Source organism: Papio anubis, chromosome 7, assembly GCF_008728515.1.
Source record: "Papio anubis isolate 15944 chromosome 7, Panubis1.0, whole genome shotgun sequence".
Taxonomy (NCBI): Eukaryota; Metazoa; Chordata; class Mammalia; order Primates; family Cercopithecidae; genus Papio; species Papio anubis.
In genome coordinates, this window is record NC_044982.1 from 36315646 (window position 1) to 36334528 (window position 18883).

General features: G+C 37.0%; 1 protein-coding gene across 2 annotated transcripts in view; it reads left to right on the forward strand.

Annotated features, from left to right (window-relative positions):
• The window catches only part of LOC103875518 (cytochrome c oxidase assembly protein COX16 homolog, mitochondrial), a 33099-nt gene that overhangs the window by 11887 nt on the left and 2329 nt on the right, over positions 1 to 18883 (forward strand). Inside the window, exons 3-4 of one of the 2 annotated variants that reach the window (XR_001904889.3) lie at positions 9525 to 9587; positions 12238 to 12474. Coding sequence is in view for 1 of the 2 variants with exons in the window: in XM_009211848.4 (XP_009210112.1) it covers positions 9525 to 9587; positions 12238 to 12354 (180 nt within the window). In the remaining variant the exon portion in view is untranslated. Of the gene's footprint in view, positions 1 to 9524; positions 9588 to 12237; positions 12618 to 18883 lie in introns of those variants that run through there. The other variant, XM_009211848.4, reaches the window with a different exon arrangement.

Here is an 18883-nt window from a genome sequence, read left to right on the forward strand (position 1 = left end):
TTAGCCAGGCCTGGTGGTGCATGCCTGTAGTCCCAGCTGCTTGGGGCTGATCTGGGAGGATTGATTTAGCTCAGGAGTTTGAGGCTGCAGTGAGCTGTGATCGTGCCATTGCACTCCAGCCTGGGTGACAGAGCGAGACCCTGTCTCAAAAAAACAAACGACCCAAAAAGCCAAATTATCTTCTGATTTCTTTGAAGATTTTAATGAAACCACAGAAAATGTAAAACCAAAAATTGTTCATATCTTGTCAGTTGTTGCTTTTGCCCAGTTTTCTTTATGAGATGCCAATCAGATATATGTTCTATTCTTTAACTATGCCCAACATTTCTATTATGATTTTTCAGTGTTTTCCCCCCATTCTTTTTTTTTTGTACTTTATTTTTGTATATTTTCTATTGTTTTATCTTCTAGTCACTAAATTTCTCTTTTGCTGTGTTAAATCTCCACATAAAGCCATCCCTTGATTTCGTGATTTCAGTTACTATATTTTTTAGTTTTAAAATGCACATTTAATTCTTTATTACACATTCTAGTACTCTGGAGAAATCTTCTCTGATGCCATATTTTAATCTATTTTTTCCTTTGATATCTTGAATATATACAAATTATTGTTACTTTAAAGGCCTGTCTCCAACATAAGGATCACTGTAGACCTGCTTTTATTATCTAATTTTTCTCTTATTTTTTTCAGTTATATGATTCTATCTTTAAACATGCCTCATAATTTTTAAATTAAATACTGGACATTATTTATAAACAATTATAGAGGTTCCAGATAGTATTGTTTTCTTCCATAAAAGGCGTATCCTTTTTTCTGCGATGCAGATAGATTGAGGGCTGATCAGTCTTAATACCATCCAGGTGTGAGCCAGGTCATGGCTTGATTTCAGTTAAGTAAGACTTAGGCTGTCCTGTCTGTTTCTTCCCTATTCCTAGCCTCTAATCTGTCTGTATTGAAAAAAAACAAAACAAACAAACAAAAAAACAAAAAGCCTTCCTTGAGGAAAACAATATTATCTGGAACCTCTATAGTTGTTTATAAATAATGTCCATGGACCTACATGACTTTAAATTGATACTCCAGGAAATTATGCTCTACTTTTCAAAGAATTTTCAACCTAGTGGTATACTCCTATCTTACGCAGTTCTAGAATTTCAAAACTGTCTGTTGTGTGTGTTTTGATCTCTATTTTTTTTGTCATTATAGCCCTGTATGGTGGTTTCTGTAACCCCCAGTAGCAGCCATCTACCTGATTTCAAACGTTGGTTCTTATCCTATGGGTTTACTAGGTGTGTCAAGGGTTTCCAGGGTAAAAACGGGCTTTCAACTCTAAGCTCTTTTGGAACCCTTCCTTTATTAGGTCTTTATCTCTTAAACTCCAAGAGACTGCAGGTAATAACGTTTTTTGGTTGATGATTTTGTTTTGCAAATTACTTTGACATTATTGGATAAATTTTAGATTACTGGATAAATTTTGTACAGAAAATAAAGACACAGGAAGAAAGTTTATCAAAGTAGTATACAATAGAGTAGCATCTTAGGTAAAGGTTTGATTTTAATGTTTGCTGGTAAGACAGACATTTCACACAATCAAAATTAGCACTGAAAATTTCTTTTAAATCACACAAAGTACAGATATATCTCTCAATAATACAGTCAGTTCCTCGTGCCCATCAGCAGTAGGTCATTTGCTGTTTTCTTAGTTAAAAGCATATGAGGAAGTTAACTTGTATTGTAGGTTTGTGTTTTATCCCTTTTACATACATGCAATTATTAATATAGTAATTCATTATTTTATTTTTATTTATCTAAGTTGTTTTGTTGTGAAACACAATACAGAAACCAAGGAGTGTATTGAACATACATGTACAATTTAATAAATTATCATAAACTGAAATCCCAAGTAACCGCTATCTGTGTCAAAAAGTAAAAACTGTTAGCACTCCAGACACATTCTGTGTGCTGTTTCCTAATCTCTCCTCCTGCTGCTCCATGCCTTCCTCTTGCCCCTAAGATAAACACTACTGTGCTTCATTTTTTGTTTTTTTGTTTTTCTTTTGAGACGAACTCTTACTCTGTCACCCAGAGTGCACTGGTGCAATCACTCTTACTCTGTCACCTAGAGTGCACTGTCACCCAGAGTGTCACTGGAGTGCAGTGGTGCGATCTTGACTCACTGCAACCTCCACCTCTTGGGTTCAAGTGATTCTCCTGCCTCAGCCTCCTGAGTAGCTGGGACTACAGGTGCAAGCCACCGCGCCCGGCTAATTTTTTGTATTTTTAGCAGAGACGGGGTTTCACTGTGTTAGCCGAGATGGTCTTGATCTCCTGACCTCATGATCCTCCCACCTCAGCCTCCCAAAGTGCTGGGATTATAGGCATGAGCCACCGCGCCCAGCCCTACTATGCTTTTTGTAGTAATCAATTCCTTCGTTTTACCATCTTAGAATACATCCCAAAACCTTTTGATTAATTTTCTTTGTTCCAAATTTTATATCCGTGGAATTATATATATTCTTTTGTGCTGACTTCTTTTATTCAATATTATATATGTGAAGTTAATCTGTGCTTCAAATCTGTCAGGGATCAGTAAACTTTTCATGTAAAGAGCCAGATAGTAAATTTGAACTTTTGCATTTACTGAAGTTTGCTGTTGTAGTACAAAGGCAGTCATAGACAAAGGTAAACAAATGAGCATAGCTATGTTCATATGTTTCCATTTTTATTTGTTTCAATAAATTTTTAAAATTTGGTCCTTAATTTTTTTTTTTTAAACTCTTTGGTTGTTCAGGAGCATTGTGTATAATTTCCATGTATTTGTACAGCTTCCAAAGTTCCTCTTGTTACTGATTTCTATTTTTATTCTGTTTTGGTCAGAATAGACACTTGATATGATTGATACTGTTTTGAATTTGTTGAGACTTGTTTTGTGGCCTAACATATGGTGTATCCTGGAGAATATTCTATGTGCTGATGAGAAAAATGTGTATTCTGCAGCCGTTGGATGATACATTCTGTAAATTTGTCTTAGGTCCATTTGGTCTAGGGTATAGTTTAACTTTACTGTGTCTTTGTTGATTTTGTACCTGGATGATCTGTCCATCACCAAAAGTAGGGTGTTGAAATCCCCTAATATTATGTATTGCAGTCTGTCTCCCTTTAGATTTGTTAATATTTGCTTTGTATATTTGGGTGCTCAGGTGTTGGGTACATATATATTTACTATTGTTACATTCTATTGTTGAATTGACTCCTTTATCATTATATAATTTCCTTCATTCTCTTTTTAGTTTTTGACTTAAAGTCTATTTTATCTGATAAAAGCGTAGCTACTTCTGTTCTTTTTTTGGTTTTCATTTCCGTGGAATATCTTTTTCTATTCCTTCACTTCCAGTTTATGTGTATCTTTATAGACGAGGTGAATTTCTTATAGGCAGCATATACTTGGGTGTTATATTTTGATTCAGTGAGCCACTGTATGTTTTCTAACTGGAGAGTGTAGTCCATTTACATTCAGTGTTATTATTGATAAGTAAGGCCTTACTACTGCCATTTTGTTGCTTGTTTTCTAGTTGTATAACTCCTCGCTTCCTCTTTTCATTCCTTACTTTTTATGTGATTAAGTGATTTTTATCTGGTAGTATATTTTAATTTGTTGCTTTTTATTTTTAGTGTATCTGTCATGGATTTTTGCTTTGCGTTACCACAAGGCTTACAGAAAACATCCTATAGATATAACAACTTATTTGAAATGGATACCAACTTAACTTTGATTACAGAAAAAGGAAAAACCAAAATAAAAACCTATACACATTAACTCTCTTTCCTCCAACAATTTGAATTTTTGATGTTACAATTTATTTATTTATTTATTTTTGAGATGGAGTCTTGCTTTGTTGCCTAGGCTGGAGTGCAGTGGTGCAATCTCGGCTTACTGCAACTTCCACCTTCCAAGTGATTCTTCTGCCTCAGACTCCCAAGTAGCTGGGACTACAGGCGCGTACCACCACACCCAACTAATTTTTGTAATTTTAGTAGAGATGGGGTTTTGCCATGTTGACCAGGCTGGTCTTGAACTCCTGACCTCAAGTGATCCACCCACCTCAGCCTCCCAGGATGCTGGGATTACAGGTGTGAGCCACTGTGCCTGGCCACAATTTACATTTTTATATTGCCAATCTCTTAGCAAACTGTTGCAGTTACTATTTTTAATAGTTTTGTCTTCTTACTAAAGATAAAAGTGGTCTAAACATTAGGATTGCAGTATTAGTATATCATGCAGTGTTCTTTTAGCGTGAAGAACTCTCTTTAGCATTTCTTTTGGGACAGGTCTAGTAGCAATAAATTACCTCTGCTTTTGTTTGGCAGTCGTCTCTCCATTTCTGAAGGATAACTTTGCTGGATATAGTATTTTTGGTTGTTACAGTATTTTAGTTTGTTTTTTCTCCTCAGCACTCTAAATATATTGTCCCACTCTCTTCTGGCCTATAAAGTTTCTGCTAAGAAGTCTGCTGCCAGGAATATGGATGTCACTCATATCGTTTGCTTCACTTCTCTTGTTACTTTTAGCATCTTATCTTTGACTTTGGTGTTTGAGAGTTTGATTATAATATGTCTTGGGGTATTATTTGGGCTGAATCTTATTGGTGACATTTTACCTTGCTTTACCCAGATATTTATATATTTCTCCAGGTTTAGAAAGTTTTCTGTTATTATTTCTTTGAGGAAGCTTTCTGCTCCTTCATCTTTCTTAGTTCCCACTTTAACTCCAATAACCTGAATACTTGCTGTTTTTAAGTTGTTCCATAGATCCTGTAAGCTGTTTATTACTTTCATTCTTTTTCCTTTTTTCTCTTCTTACTGTGTATTTTCAGATAGTTTCTCTTTGAGCTCATTGATCTTTCATCTGTTTGCTGAATTCTTCTGTTGATGCTTTATAGTGCATTTTTTGTTTCATTCATTGTATTTTTCAGCTCTAGGATTTCTGTTTGATTTTTTTAGAAATTGTTTCAACTTCTCTGTTCAATTTCTTGATAAATTTCTAAATGGTTCTCTGTCTTTTATTGAAGTTTATTTAACTTCCTTGAAACAGCCATTTTCAGTTCTTTGTCTGAAAGATTACACATCTCCATCATTTTAGGGTTGGTCTCCAGTGCCTTATGTTGTCCATTTGATGAAGTCATATTTTCCTAAAGGTTTCTGATACTCGAAGAAATGTGACAATTTGTGTGCATTGAGAGCCTCTGTATTTATCTTAGTCTGTGCATTCTGGTTTTGTTTGTGCCTGTCCTTCTTCAGAAGGTTTTCCAGGGATTCTAAGCACACTGACTGTTGTCTTCTCTGAGCCTGTGACAACTTGAGCTGCCTCAGCACTAGAGAGTGCTCAAAGCCCAGGCTTGCCATGAGTCTCATGAGGGCTCCAAGGTTGGCATGGCTTCCTGGCCCAAATGGATCTGTGGAAGATCCAAGGTAGGTACTGGGGCTGTGTGGGAATGCTGACCAGGTACTTGAGTCCAGAAGACTGTCTCAGTGCCCCAGACAAGCATGCCTCCCAACAGCTCTCTGCATAGGCAGGATGGGTTCTTGACTGTAGCAAAAGGAACTGGAGTTGAGACTGGACCCCTTTTGGATCTGCTATGGGGAGGCTGATGACCCCCTCTCATTGCCACAGATGAGCATGTGTCATTTGGCAGGTCACTGCATCAGTAGGGTAGTTCCTCAACTTCCACAGGAGGGGCTGAAGTTGAGACTGAGCTGCCTTGGGATCTACTGTAGAAGAGAGGATGGCATGCCTGTCACATTGGCTCAGGTGGGTGTGCATTTCCCAGCAGGTCCCTAGACAGGATAGTTCCCCAACTGTGGCCGGAGAGGCTGGAGCTGAGACTGGGCCCCCCTGGGATCTGCTGTGGCCTGGAGGCTAAAGAGCTGGATCTTGTTGGCTCAAGTGGGGCGCTTGTCTCCCTGGAGGATCCTGCACAGACAGGATTGTTTCTCAACTACAGCAAGAGGGGCTGCAGCTGAGGCTGGGCCCCCTCAGGATCTGCTGTGATAGGAGGTTGGCAAGCCCATTGGGGAGGCCTATATTCCTGGGCTGCCAGATATGGTTGAGTCTCCCTTTGGGTCCTTGTGTAAACAGGTCTGAGCTGGGACCTCCAGCTGAAGGTTGGAGCAGAGCCACAGGGCCACTTTCAGGTTTACTGTCAAGACCAATATCAGCAGGCAGACAAGCCTTTCTGCTAAGTCACTAGCATGTGTGATTCCTTCTGGACCTCTTGGCGGCTGGTTTTGGTTGTAGACTGAAGGCCAAATGGGGCTGTTAGCTAAGCCCCTTGAAGGACTGGGCTGTTTTCCAGGCTTGAACTTAGAAGCAAGCTCAGTGAATCACCCACCTAGGTGTGAATGCATTCAAAACAACCTTCCTAGGTCTTTGGCTCCATCAGGGTTTGACAACCTCCTACCTGAATTCTGAGGCTCCTGCAGAGAGACTTTTTACTGTGGATAGGTGCAGGATTCTTGTTGCTATGGGGGGATATGAGCAGGTTACCTTCTATTCTGCCATCTTGGTGACATCCTGAACATTCCATTCTTGTATGCTTTTCTCTTGTACATGTACAAAAAGGAATTGCTAGATTATAGGGTGTTGTATCATACTTCAATTTTATTTGATAGTTCCAAACTGTTTTTCAGAATGACCATCCGTCCATACTGTTACCAGCAATTTATCGTTAAGGCTGCAAATACTTTGTATTGTCAGTTTAATTTTGTTTTGTTTTTAAAAATAATTCTGGTGAGTGTGTTATGAATTGCTATCTAATTATGAGGTGAATTTAAATTTTCCATGGTGACTGATGAAGTTAATCACTTTTTATATGTCTGTTGGCCATTTTTATATTCTATTTTGTATATTCATTTTTGTGATATGTCTATTGAGGCCTCTTCCTCATTTGTTTCTACTGGATTATTGGGGTTTTTCCTACTATTTTTTAGGAGTTTTTTTATGCATGCCAGATTATAAAACTTTTAGTCTTCACTTTCTTAGTGGTATCTTTTGATGAACAAATTTTCTTAAGTTTAATACAGTTGGCTGGGCATGGTGGCTCACACCTGTAATCCCAGCACTTTGGGAGGCCGAGGTGGGTGGATCATGAGGTCAAGAGATCAAGACCATCCTAGCCAACATGGTGAAACCCTGTCTCTACTAAAACACAAAAAATTAGCGGGGCGTAGTTGCACGTGCCTGTAGTCCTAACTACTCAGGAGGCTGAAGCAGAGGAATTGCTTGAACCCAGGGGGCAGAGGTTGCAGTGAGCCAAGATCGTGCCACTGCACTCCAGCCTGGTGACAGAGTGAGATTCCCATGTCAAAAAAAAAAGTTTAATACACTATATTTTATTCCTCTTTTACTTTATGATTTTTTTTTCTTTTAAGAAACATTTTCCTTACTCCAAAGTATAAATATTTTTCTATGTGAATTACTAAGAGTTTTGAATTTTGCCTTTTGTATTTGGGTCTACATTCTATTTGGAATTGATTTTTTTCTTTTTTTGTATGTGATGTGAGGAATATATTCTCTGATATTAATAGATAAGACATTGTGCAGTCATCATATACTGACAATAGCATTGTTTCCTGACTGCTCTTCTGTGCCTAATTTGTCATAAATCAGCTGTTCATATAAGTTTTTAAGTCTGCTTCAGGATTCTCTGTTCTGTCACATTAGTTTATTTGCAAATTACATTGTGATTTCCAAATTAACTCTGCCTTTCTGGAATAAATTCAACTTGATTATGGTATGCTATCTTTTTGGTATGTTGCTGAATTCTTTTTACACTATTTTATTTAAGAATTCTGCATTTGTGTTCATATATGAAACTGGCCTGTTATTTTAATTTTCTTGTGAAATTTGATACCAGGGTTATGCTTACCACATAACTCATACAGAATATTTGTTACATTGGCATTATTTCTTCCTTGGGATAATTCACTGGCACAGCCATCTGACCCAGGAGTTTTCTTTGTGTGAGGTTATTATAGATTTAATTCTTTGTAGATTGTAAAACTATTCAAGTTGTCTATTCTTCCTTTGTCAGTTTTGGAAAGTTGTATTTTTCTATTAATCTGTCCATTTTATCTAAGTTTTCAAATTAATGGCATAAAATTACTCATATTATTATACTATCTCTTTATTGCCTATAGAATTTGTGCTGTTGACCTTTTCATCTAAATACTCTTTGTGATTTCTTTTTTTCTTAATCAATTTCACTTTGATGAAAAATGTTTTTGTTTTGTTGTGCTTATTTCTTACTGTATTCTTTCAGTCTGAGGACTCACTGCTATGTAGTGGGGAATTCTTTGCTATTTTTATTTAATTATTGCTCTCCCTCCCTTTTCTTTATTTTCTAATTCTGGAACTCCTATTAGCTATGTGTTAGAACTTTTAGGTCTCGCTTTTGTAAAATACTTTTTTTCATTCATCTCGTCTTTATCTCTTCATCCATTATTCCAGTGAAATCCTCTGGTTATGCTTCTATTTTACTTACTTGATCTTTGCTTTTTTGTAGTTGTTGTTTATTAATTTCAGCCATCATACTCTTCTTTCCTGAAGGCTTTGCCACATACAGAAGACTTTTTTTTTTTTTTTTTTTTTTGAGACGGAGTCTCGCTCTGCCGCCCAGGCTGGAGTGCAGTGGCCGGATCTCAGCTCACTGCAAGCTCCGCCTCCTGGGTTTACGCCGCCATTCTCCTGCCTCAGCCTCCCGAGTAGCTGGGACTACAGGCGCCCGTCACGTCGCCCGGCTAGTTTTTTGTATTTTTTAGTAGAGACGGGGTTTCACCGTTTTAGCCAGGATGGTCTCGATCTCCTGACCTCGTGATCCGCCCGTCTCGGCCTCCCAAAGTGCTGGGATTACAGGCTTGAGCTACCGCGCCCGGCCTCAGAAGACTTTTTATACAGGTAATATAGCATTAGCTCCTTTTTACCTCTATGGATTTTTTTTTTTTTTTTTTTTTTTTTTTTTTTTGTAGATACCTACTTCTGGCTCATGGAAGGTATTCCTTTTTGTTTTCAAGTGCAGTATTATATTAGTATTTTTATGTTATTTCTCCATAATATAATTTAGGTTGGTGGTTAATAGTGTGAACTCTGGAGGCAGAGAACCATTACTCAAAGCCAAGCTCTGCCTCTTTGACATGTTATTCAAACCCCCCCGTGTCCCATATTCCTTACATATGATAATACAGATAAAGATAATATGTATCTCATGGATTTTGTGAGGATGAAACAAGACAGTATATGTCAAAATGCCTGTCACATAACAAGTAATCAGTAGATATTAACTCTTGTTAGTTGAATAATGGTGGCAGTAGTACATTAGTTATCATTATGTGATCAGAGTAGATGGTGGAGATTTTGCCATGTGTTTGTATTTGGCCATACTATTTCAGCCATCTCCTCTATAACTTAAAATTGAAAATTGAGTCTAACAGACTTAGATAACTTACTACCTTTTTTCCTTTTCTACAGATGGATCCTGAGCTTGAAAAAAAACTGAAAGAGAATAAAATATCTTTAGAGTCGGAATATGAGGTACAGTATGTTAATGTAGTCTCTGTCTTATAACAATCAGTTACTGGTTTTATCTGCTTAAAAGTATTAATAGTACAGAAAAAAATTATCTTGAATATATAGTATTTGATAAACTATATAGTCATTTGAAAAGAAAATATAGATGGATCCATACTTAATATACTACAAATAAATAAATTCCAGATGGATCAAGAATTTAAAAGTAAAAAGCAAAATGCTAAAAGTACTAGGAGAATATAAATGGGGAATTTTGTTTGTTGTCTTGAGTCAAAAAAGCCTATTTAAATGTGATATAAAACCCAGAAGCTCTAAAAGTAAAGATTAATGGGTTCATACATACAAATTCAAAAGTTCAGACTAAAAAAAGGTATATGAAGTCACAAGTTTTATGAGAAATCCTACAAATATAGTTTAATCTTATCATGGCACATTCATTTACTTAAATATGAAGACCATCTCCAAATCAGTGTGAAAAGTTCAACAATTCATTTGTTCAGTAAGAACATGGGAAAGCATAGCATGTAAAACTTTTGGACAAAAGGAAATAAGTATCATTCTTAAACATATGAAGAGATGCTCAATTTATCATAATAGGAATATCAGAGTGTAATGAGGTATCACTTTTCACCCATCTAATTAGCAAAAATCAAGGAGTTTAATAGCACACTATATTATGGGATGTGGTGAGGTGGGATGTTCTTCATGTCTTAGAGTTTGTAATTTTTTTTGACTGGATTATATTTTCGTGTTTCTTTGTATGTTTGGTCATTTTGTATCGAAAGGTAGTCATTGTGAATACTACACTGAAGAAAATTCTGAAGAGTGTTCATTTTTGTTTTAGCAGACAATTTAATTGTTGGCTAATCACCTTGAACTTCATTTTGTGCTTTGTAGGGAAGTATCTGTTGAAGGGCTACTATCTTTCCTTGACCCTTCTCTCTTGTTGGGACTTAATCTCCAAACTGTCTCCCCAGAGAGTCTTGTCAAGGATTGGCTTGAAGCTTTGTTGGGGTGAATCTCAATAAAATCTTATTCTCAGGCATAATTTTTACTCCTGAAGAACAGCCCTTTTGGTGTCTTAGGTGGATGTCAGTGTAGCAACAAAATGTTGTCCACTGTGGCAGGCCTGAAAACTCCATATTCTTCACACTGTTTTTTCTCAGCATTTCTTCATGCTGTTCCACACTCAAGCCTATGCCAGTTGGCTGTGAAGTGTTATGTCTTGGGTGGTTTTTCTCAGCACATTTACACAGCCCATTCTTCAGCCACTGTGCATGTTTTGTAGAATTCTACAAGGAATCTCCTTCACCAAAGATCTCTAAAGACTAGACCACTTTTACATGAACTTGTTATTTAACAATTTTCTTCAATTCTGTTAAGCATATATATCTTATGTTACCTGGATAATGGCCATTTATTCTTTATTAAAATCTTTTAATAACTTTACATCATTTCATAACTATACTTGAAAATACTTTAAATTCTTCTCGTATGCTAAATTAGTTGAATTTTGTTCCTTTGTGTATATACGTAATACAGACTCCTGGTAAAACTATAAGTGAACAGTATTTTCATTTACTACTTTCCCATTGATTAAAAAAAAAATCCTGTAACTTGCTAACTTGTAGTTTTACAAGTGCTATACCAGTAGTGATGCTATGGAGAGTTTGTCTGGGAGTAGATTTTCCTTCTAGTTCTTCTAGGACCTGTAGAATCTGAGAGCTGAAGAAACCATGTAGACTATTTGGTCCAACTTTTTCATTGTTACTTACCAGAGAATTAATGCCCAGGTGGCTTAAATCACTTTCCAAAGATTATATAGCTAGTTAGTAAGAGAGTAATGCTTAGTATCCAAGTGTCGAGGTAAATTTATATCATTTTCCCTGTCTCTGGATATAAGCTATCCTTTGTTTTCTCAGTCTTTTTTTTTTTTTTTTCCTGTCTTACTCAATTATTCCAGAACAACCAAAACAGCAGATATGTAAAAGTTAATGTCAGAGTGGTGGTCAGTAAGAGAAAGGTGAAGAAACATTTATTTTCCCCCTTTTATTCCACCTTTATTTTTGTGCTTGAGAGGTACTTCAGACTAAATGAAGGTAGGATGATCCATAATGTAGTTACAACTAGTTTCAGTTGCCCAAAAGTGTTTTGCTTATGGTAGCTGTAGGAAAAGTCTTTTCATTCCTAAGACCAGACATAAGACAAATTATCTTGGTCTCTTTTCTTTTTTATAGAAGACTTTAGGGTCTCCATCTTTGTTCTTTTCTTCTTATTTTCTACCATCATCCCCGATAACCCTTTCAGTCATTATTGTGCTGGATCAACCTTCAGATTTGTACTTTTGTTTTCCCAGCTTCGGCCTTTTCCTTGTCCTCTCAAAAATAAGGCATGTAGACTCTTTCTCTATTTTAATAGGTTTATGGTTAAGGTGGAGTAAGATAGGCATTAACATCAATAACAAACAAGAAAAGTTCTAAATCTTAAGATGACATTTCATCAATGATTATGATTGTAGTTGATTTATTTGTTACAATTGTAATTGAGGACCTATCGGATACTTTCTACTCATTTATTCATTGAGTTGTGTCCTAATCAAAGCCACAGGGCTCTTATACTAATATTTATACTTTAATTTTCTGCGGCTCTATAGAAAATAAAAGACTCCAAGTTTGATGACTGGAAGAATATTCGAGGACCCAGGCCTTGGGAAGATCCTGACGTCCTCCAAGGAGGAAATCCAGAAAGCCTTAAGACTAAGACAACTTGACTCTGCTGATTCTTTTTTCCTTTTTTTTAAAAAAAATAAAAATGTTATCAACTGGACTTCCTAATATATACCCCTATCAAGTGGAAAGGAAATTCCAGGCCCATGGAAACTTGGATATGGGTAATTTGATGACAAATAATCTTGATAAAAGGTCATGTACAGGTTTTTATACTTCCCAGATATTCCATCTGTGGATGAAATTAACAGTGTTGGCCACGTATATTTTACAACTTGAAATAAAAAATGTAAATACTGCTCCAAAACAGAGTCATGTATTCCACTCTCCAACTACCCATGTATTCCTTTTGCAGTAGCCACTAGGGCATCATTTTGATATTTCATTGTGATTTCTGATTCCTAATGAGGACAGTAGGTCTGGATCCAAATTCTCACAGTAAAATCAAGCAGTAATTTTCTGTCAAATCTATTAGGGAAAGAAAAATGATCACAGTCTGCTAAGAGTCTTGATTTTCTTTGTAATACCTCACATAGTATGATAATCAGCCTCCAAAGCATTACCTGATAATTACAATAACATGTCAAGAAATTATATTATTTATGGTTGTCAAAAATTATGAAGTAGTGTATGATTATAAGCAGATATGACAAATTTGTTCAGTAAATCCACAGATGACTACATTTTGAGAAATACTAAGATATGCTTTATAACTTAGCATAATTTGCATGCAAAATTGCCCTCTATTGTTGTTTTGTGTTTTAATTTGGCGTTTGCAATGATCTGATCCCTAGGCAAAAGGGCAGAATTGAGGATTGTTTTGTTTTGTTTTGTTTTTTGAGACAGAGAGTCTCACTCTGTTCACCCAGGCTGGAATGTAGTAGCGCGATATCGGCTCACTGCAAGCTCCGCCTCCCGGGTTCACTCCATTCTCCTGCCTCAGCCTCCCGAGTAGCTGGGACTACAGGCACATGCCGTAACATTCGGCTAATTTTTTGTATTTTTAGTAGAGACGGGTTTTCACCATGTTAGCCAGGATGGTCTCCATCTCTTGCCCTGGTGATCCGCCCACCTCGGCCTCCCAAAGTGCTGGGATTACAGGCATGAGACACCGCACCTGGCTGAAAGTTAGTTGCTTTGAACTCATTTTCTCCTTTTTACCCCTGTCTTTATCAGCTTCTACCTTCTGGTTTCATGCTGAGTTCTAGTTGCCTAAAGTCTCCATTGAAACACTCCGCTTATAATTGCCATAAAATCATAAATCCACTCCACCTTTCTCCTCCTAGTCAAAATTTGTATTCTTTTCAGCAAGTTGGTTTTAACAAAAAGTAAATTAAGTTGATTATCTAGTGATAATAATTTGTGATAGACATGATTCATAAGATAGTTATCTGGGGGAGCAATTGGATTTCATAGGAGAAAAAAAGAGTCTCCGCTTATTATTCACTCATTAAACAAGTCACTCAAAAAAGGATCATTGATTTAAACGTAAAATAAGTATAAAACTTTTAGGAAAAACCGCAGGAGAAAGGCTTCAGCTTACTGAATAGCTCTTACCAAAGAATATTCGTAAAAAAAAAACTTGACAAATTGACGCATCAATGTTACAAACTTTTGTTTGCCAAAGGCCCTGTTAAAAGGATGAAAAATGTAGAGTCTGAGAGAAAATACATGTAAACCACATATCTGGCAAAAGACTCATATCTAGAATAAATAACTCTGTAAACTCAGTTAAAAAAAATCCAATTGGAAAATGGGCAAAAAACATAGAGACATTTCACTGCAGAGGATACACTGATGGCAAATTAGCTCTGAAAAGAATGTTTGACATCACTATGAAGGAAATGCAGTTTTAGACTACACTGAGATCACTACACATCTATTAGATACCTAAAAAAAAAATTAGTGACAGTATGAAATGCTGGCAAGGATGTGGAGAAATGAAATCTCTAATACATTGGTGGTATCATGTAATATGGTACAACTCGTCTAGAAAATTGGCAGTTTCTTTAAAAGCATAAGGGAATTCTGGTTTCCAGTTTGACATGTAAAAAGTTTGAAAAATTTAATTCCCATCATAGCAAAGAAAAAAGCTGAACAACTAAACTCTTACTTTGAGTTGAAGTCACAGGACAAACCACCACCCTGAAAACTGGAGATACAGGCAGGTGCAGAAAATCATAGTTTACCTGGAGGAGCACCTGCCCAGAAACCGCCACTGGAGCCAGCATTGGGTAGGAATACCTAAAGGTAATTGAATACTTCCTGGAGGCTGATCATGGACTAACTGAGAGAAAATCTCTTAAGAGGAGGCCAAGCCTTGTGTGGATTGGAGAAGGGACACTTGCGAGTTTTACCTGTAAGAGTCCCACCTGATTTTCATAATGAATTTCAGAGAAAAATCCCCTTGTGCTCCTAGCAGGTGTAGGTGAAAGTAACTATTCTGAAATATGCCCAGAGAATTCTGTTTTCTTTAATGTAAGCCTGGCCCCAAAGTAAACTCTTGCTAGAACCTAATCGCATTGGGTTTTACCAGTGCCTAGCCAACTGGAGGAAGGGGAATAACCACTCCAGCCTCCTCCAACCTTCCTGTTTTACCTAAATGGGGGTGAGGAGACTGAAAAACACTTGTGAATGTTCAGTCTGGGGACCTAGGCTTACTAAGAAGCCTAATCATAGGACTTACAGAATGCTCCCTACCACATATATTACCACCACATCACTGAAGGCCTATTCACTCGAGTTCGTTTTACCCAGTATATCATGTCCAACATTCGACAAAAATGAACGATAAAAAGCACAGTTTGAAGAGACAAAACAAGCATCAGAATCAGATTCAGACATGGCAGGGACATTGCAATGATCACACTGGGAATTTAAAATATGATTAATATGCTAAGAGCTCTGATGGAAAAAGTGTACAACGTGCAAGAACAAATGGGCAATAAAAGCAAAGAAGTGGAGAATTAAAAGGAAATTCTTGCATTAAAAAAGTAACAAGTGAACAGTGCCTTTGATGAGGTCATCAACAGAGTGAACAGAACTGAAGAAAGAGGGAGAAAAGTACATATAGTATGTTAACACTAATCAAAAGAAAGTTTGAGTAGTTGTATTAATCTCAGACAAATCAGACTTCAGAGCACTGAAAATCATGGAAGAAGAGAGGCATTACATAATGATAAAGGGGACCCATTCTCTCCAAGAAGACAAAATTCTTAATGTATATACACCGAACAAAGCAGCAAAATACATGAGCAAAAACTGGTAGAGATGCAGATATATGAGAAATATATGAATAGACTTAAAGAGACTTAATCAATCCTCTTATCAGCAATTGACAAATCAAGTAGGCAGAAAATCATTGAGGACATAGTTGAAGCGCACCATCAATCAGCTGTATCTAATTGACATCTAAAGCGTACTCCACAACAACAGAATAGGCATTCTTCTCAAGTTCAAAAACATTCATCAAGACAGACAACCACATAACACACCTCAACAGATTTGAAAGAATAAAAATCATACAAAGTATGCCCTCAGACTGTTATGGAATTAAACTAGAAATCAATGACAGAAAGATAGCTAGAAAATTCCGAAGTACTCGTAGATTAAACAACACTCCTCTAAATAACACATGTGTAATGAAATGTAAAGAAATTAAAGATATTTTGCACTAAATGAAATAGAAAATAAACCTTACCAAATCTGTTGGATGCAGCAAAAGAGGTGCTTTGAAGGAAGTTTATAGAATTGAATGTGTTTAATAGAAAAAAGAATATATACATTAGAGATAGGGTCTTGCTCTGTTACCTAGGCTGGAGTACAATGCCACAATCATAGCTCACTGTAGTTTCAAACTCCTTGGCTCAAGCAATCCTCCTGCTCATCCTCACTGGTCATTACAGAAATGCAAATCAAAACCACAATGAGATACCATCTCACGCCAGTTAGAATGGCGATCATTAAAAAGTCAGGAAACTACAGATGCTGGGAACATCACACACCAGAGCCTGTTGGGGGGTGGAGGGCTAGGGGAAGGATAGCATTAGGAGAAATACCTAAAGTAGACGATGGGTTGACAGGTGCAGCAAACCACCATGGCATGTGTATACCGATGTAACAAACCTGACAAAAACAAGCAATGTGGAAAGGATTCCTTATTTAATAAATAGTGTTGGGAAAACTGGCTAGCCATATGCAGAAAACAAACCCCTTTCTTACACTTTATACAAAAATTAAGTTAGGATGGATTAAAGACTTAAATGTAAGACCTAAAACCATAAAAACCCTAGAAGAAAACCTAGGCAATACCATTCAGGTATAGGCATGGGCAAAGATTTCATGTCTAAAATACCAAAAGCAATGGCAACAAAAGCCAAAATTGACAAATGGGATCTAATCAAACTAAAGAGCTTCTGCACCACAAAAGAAACGATCATCAGAGTGAACAGGCAACCTACAGAATGGGAGAATATTTTTGCAATCTATCCATCTGACAAAGGGCTAATATCCAGAATCTACAAAGAACTTAAATTTACAAGAAAAAAACAACTCCATCAAAAAGTGGGCAAAGGATATGAACAGACACTTCTCAAAAGAAGACATTTATCCAGCCAACAAACATGAAAAAAACCTCATCATCACTGGTCATTAGAGAAATGCAAATCAAAACCACAATGAAACACCATCTCAACACCAGTTAGAATGGCGATCATTAAAAAGTCAGGAAACTACAGATGGTGGAGAGGATGTGGAGAAATAGGAACACTTTTACACTCTTGGTGGGAGTGTAAATTAGTTCAACCATTGTGGAAGACAGTGTGGCGATTCCTCAAGGATCTAGAACCAGAAATACCATTTGACCCAGTAATCCCATTATTGGGTATATACCCAAAGGATTATAAATCATTCTACTATGAAGACACATGCACACATATGTTTATTGTGGCACTGTTCACAATAGCGGTAGACTTAGAACCAACCCAAATGCCCATCAGTGATAGACTGGATAAAGAAAATGTGGCACATATACACCATGGAATACTATGCAGCCATAAAAAAGGATGAGTTCATGTCCTTTGCAGGGACATGGATGAAGCTGGGAACCATCATTCTCAGCAAGCTAACACAGGGACAGAAAACCACCACATGTTCTCACTCATAAGCGGGAGTTGAACAATGAGAATACATGGACACAGGGAGGAGAACATCACACACTGGGGCCTGTTGGCAGGTGGAGGGCTAGGGAAGGGATAGCATTAGGACAAATACCTAATGTAGACGACGGGTTGATAGGTGCAGCAAACCACCATGGCACATGTATACCTATGTAACAAACCTGCACATTCTGCAGAACTTAAAGTGTATCTATATATACTTTAAGAGTATATATACTCATATATATGAGTTATATATATATATATATTACTCTTAAAACTGTATCAAATAAGAAATAAAGACAAAATTACAACAAATATTGAAGAGTCTTTAGGATATGTTGCAAATATGAATACATATGCCACTAATCATCTCCACGTGAGCAGTTCCTCTCCAGTAAATTTACATTGCAGTAAAAAGTGATGTTTTACAGTTCTCACATATTTTTTCATCATGTTTACTGCAATACCATAAACCTTGAATAACACCGTGGGACCCATGCAGAGTGCCGCTAATGATGCTCAAAGTGCCCCAAGAAGCAGGTAAAAGTCATGACATTATAATAAAAAGCTGAAATGCTTGATATGTACCATAGATTGAGGTCTGCAGCTGCAGTTGCCCACAATTTCAAGATACATGACTCCAGCATAAGGGCCTTTGTAAAAAGAAAAGAAAAGAAAAAGAAAATTTGTGAAGTCATCACTGCAGCTATGCCAGCAGATGTGAAAACCTTACACTTTTTGCAAACTGTCTTTTTATCTCATTTTGAAAATGCAGTTTTTATGTGGGTGCCGGGTTGCTATAAGAAAGGTATACCTATAGACTAATATGAGTCAAGAGAAAGTGAAGTCATTATATGACAAAGCAAAAGGAAGGTGAAGAATCTAAAGCTGAAGAATTTAATGCCTACAAAGGATAGTTTGATAATTTCATAAAGATGTTTGGCTTAAAAAAAAAAAAAAGAAAAGAAAAAACAGTCACTCCCAGCCTGGCCAATATGGTGAAACCCTGTCTACCAAAAATACAAAAATTAGCTGGACGTGGTGGTGGGCACCTGTAGTCCCAGCTACTCGGGAGGCTGAGGCAGAAAAATTGCTTGAACCCAGGTAGCAGACGTTGCAGTGAGCTGAGATCGTGCCACTGCACACCAGCCTGGGCAACAGAGCGAGACTCCATCTCAAAAAGACAAACAAACAAAAAAAACCAAAAAAACACTCACTCATAAGTGTGGAAGTACACTGGGAGTTTCCTTATTTGCCACTTGACTGTCCTAATCATACTACAGCAAAGAGGTAGAGATATGAGAAATAGTGCTCCAACCCTACTGGTCAGTTTCATAAGAGGCATCAGCTTAGAACTGGGTGTTTCATGGAGTATAAAGGGTAGAACTGAGTGTTGGCATATCATTTGATTCAA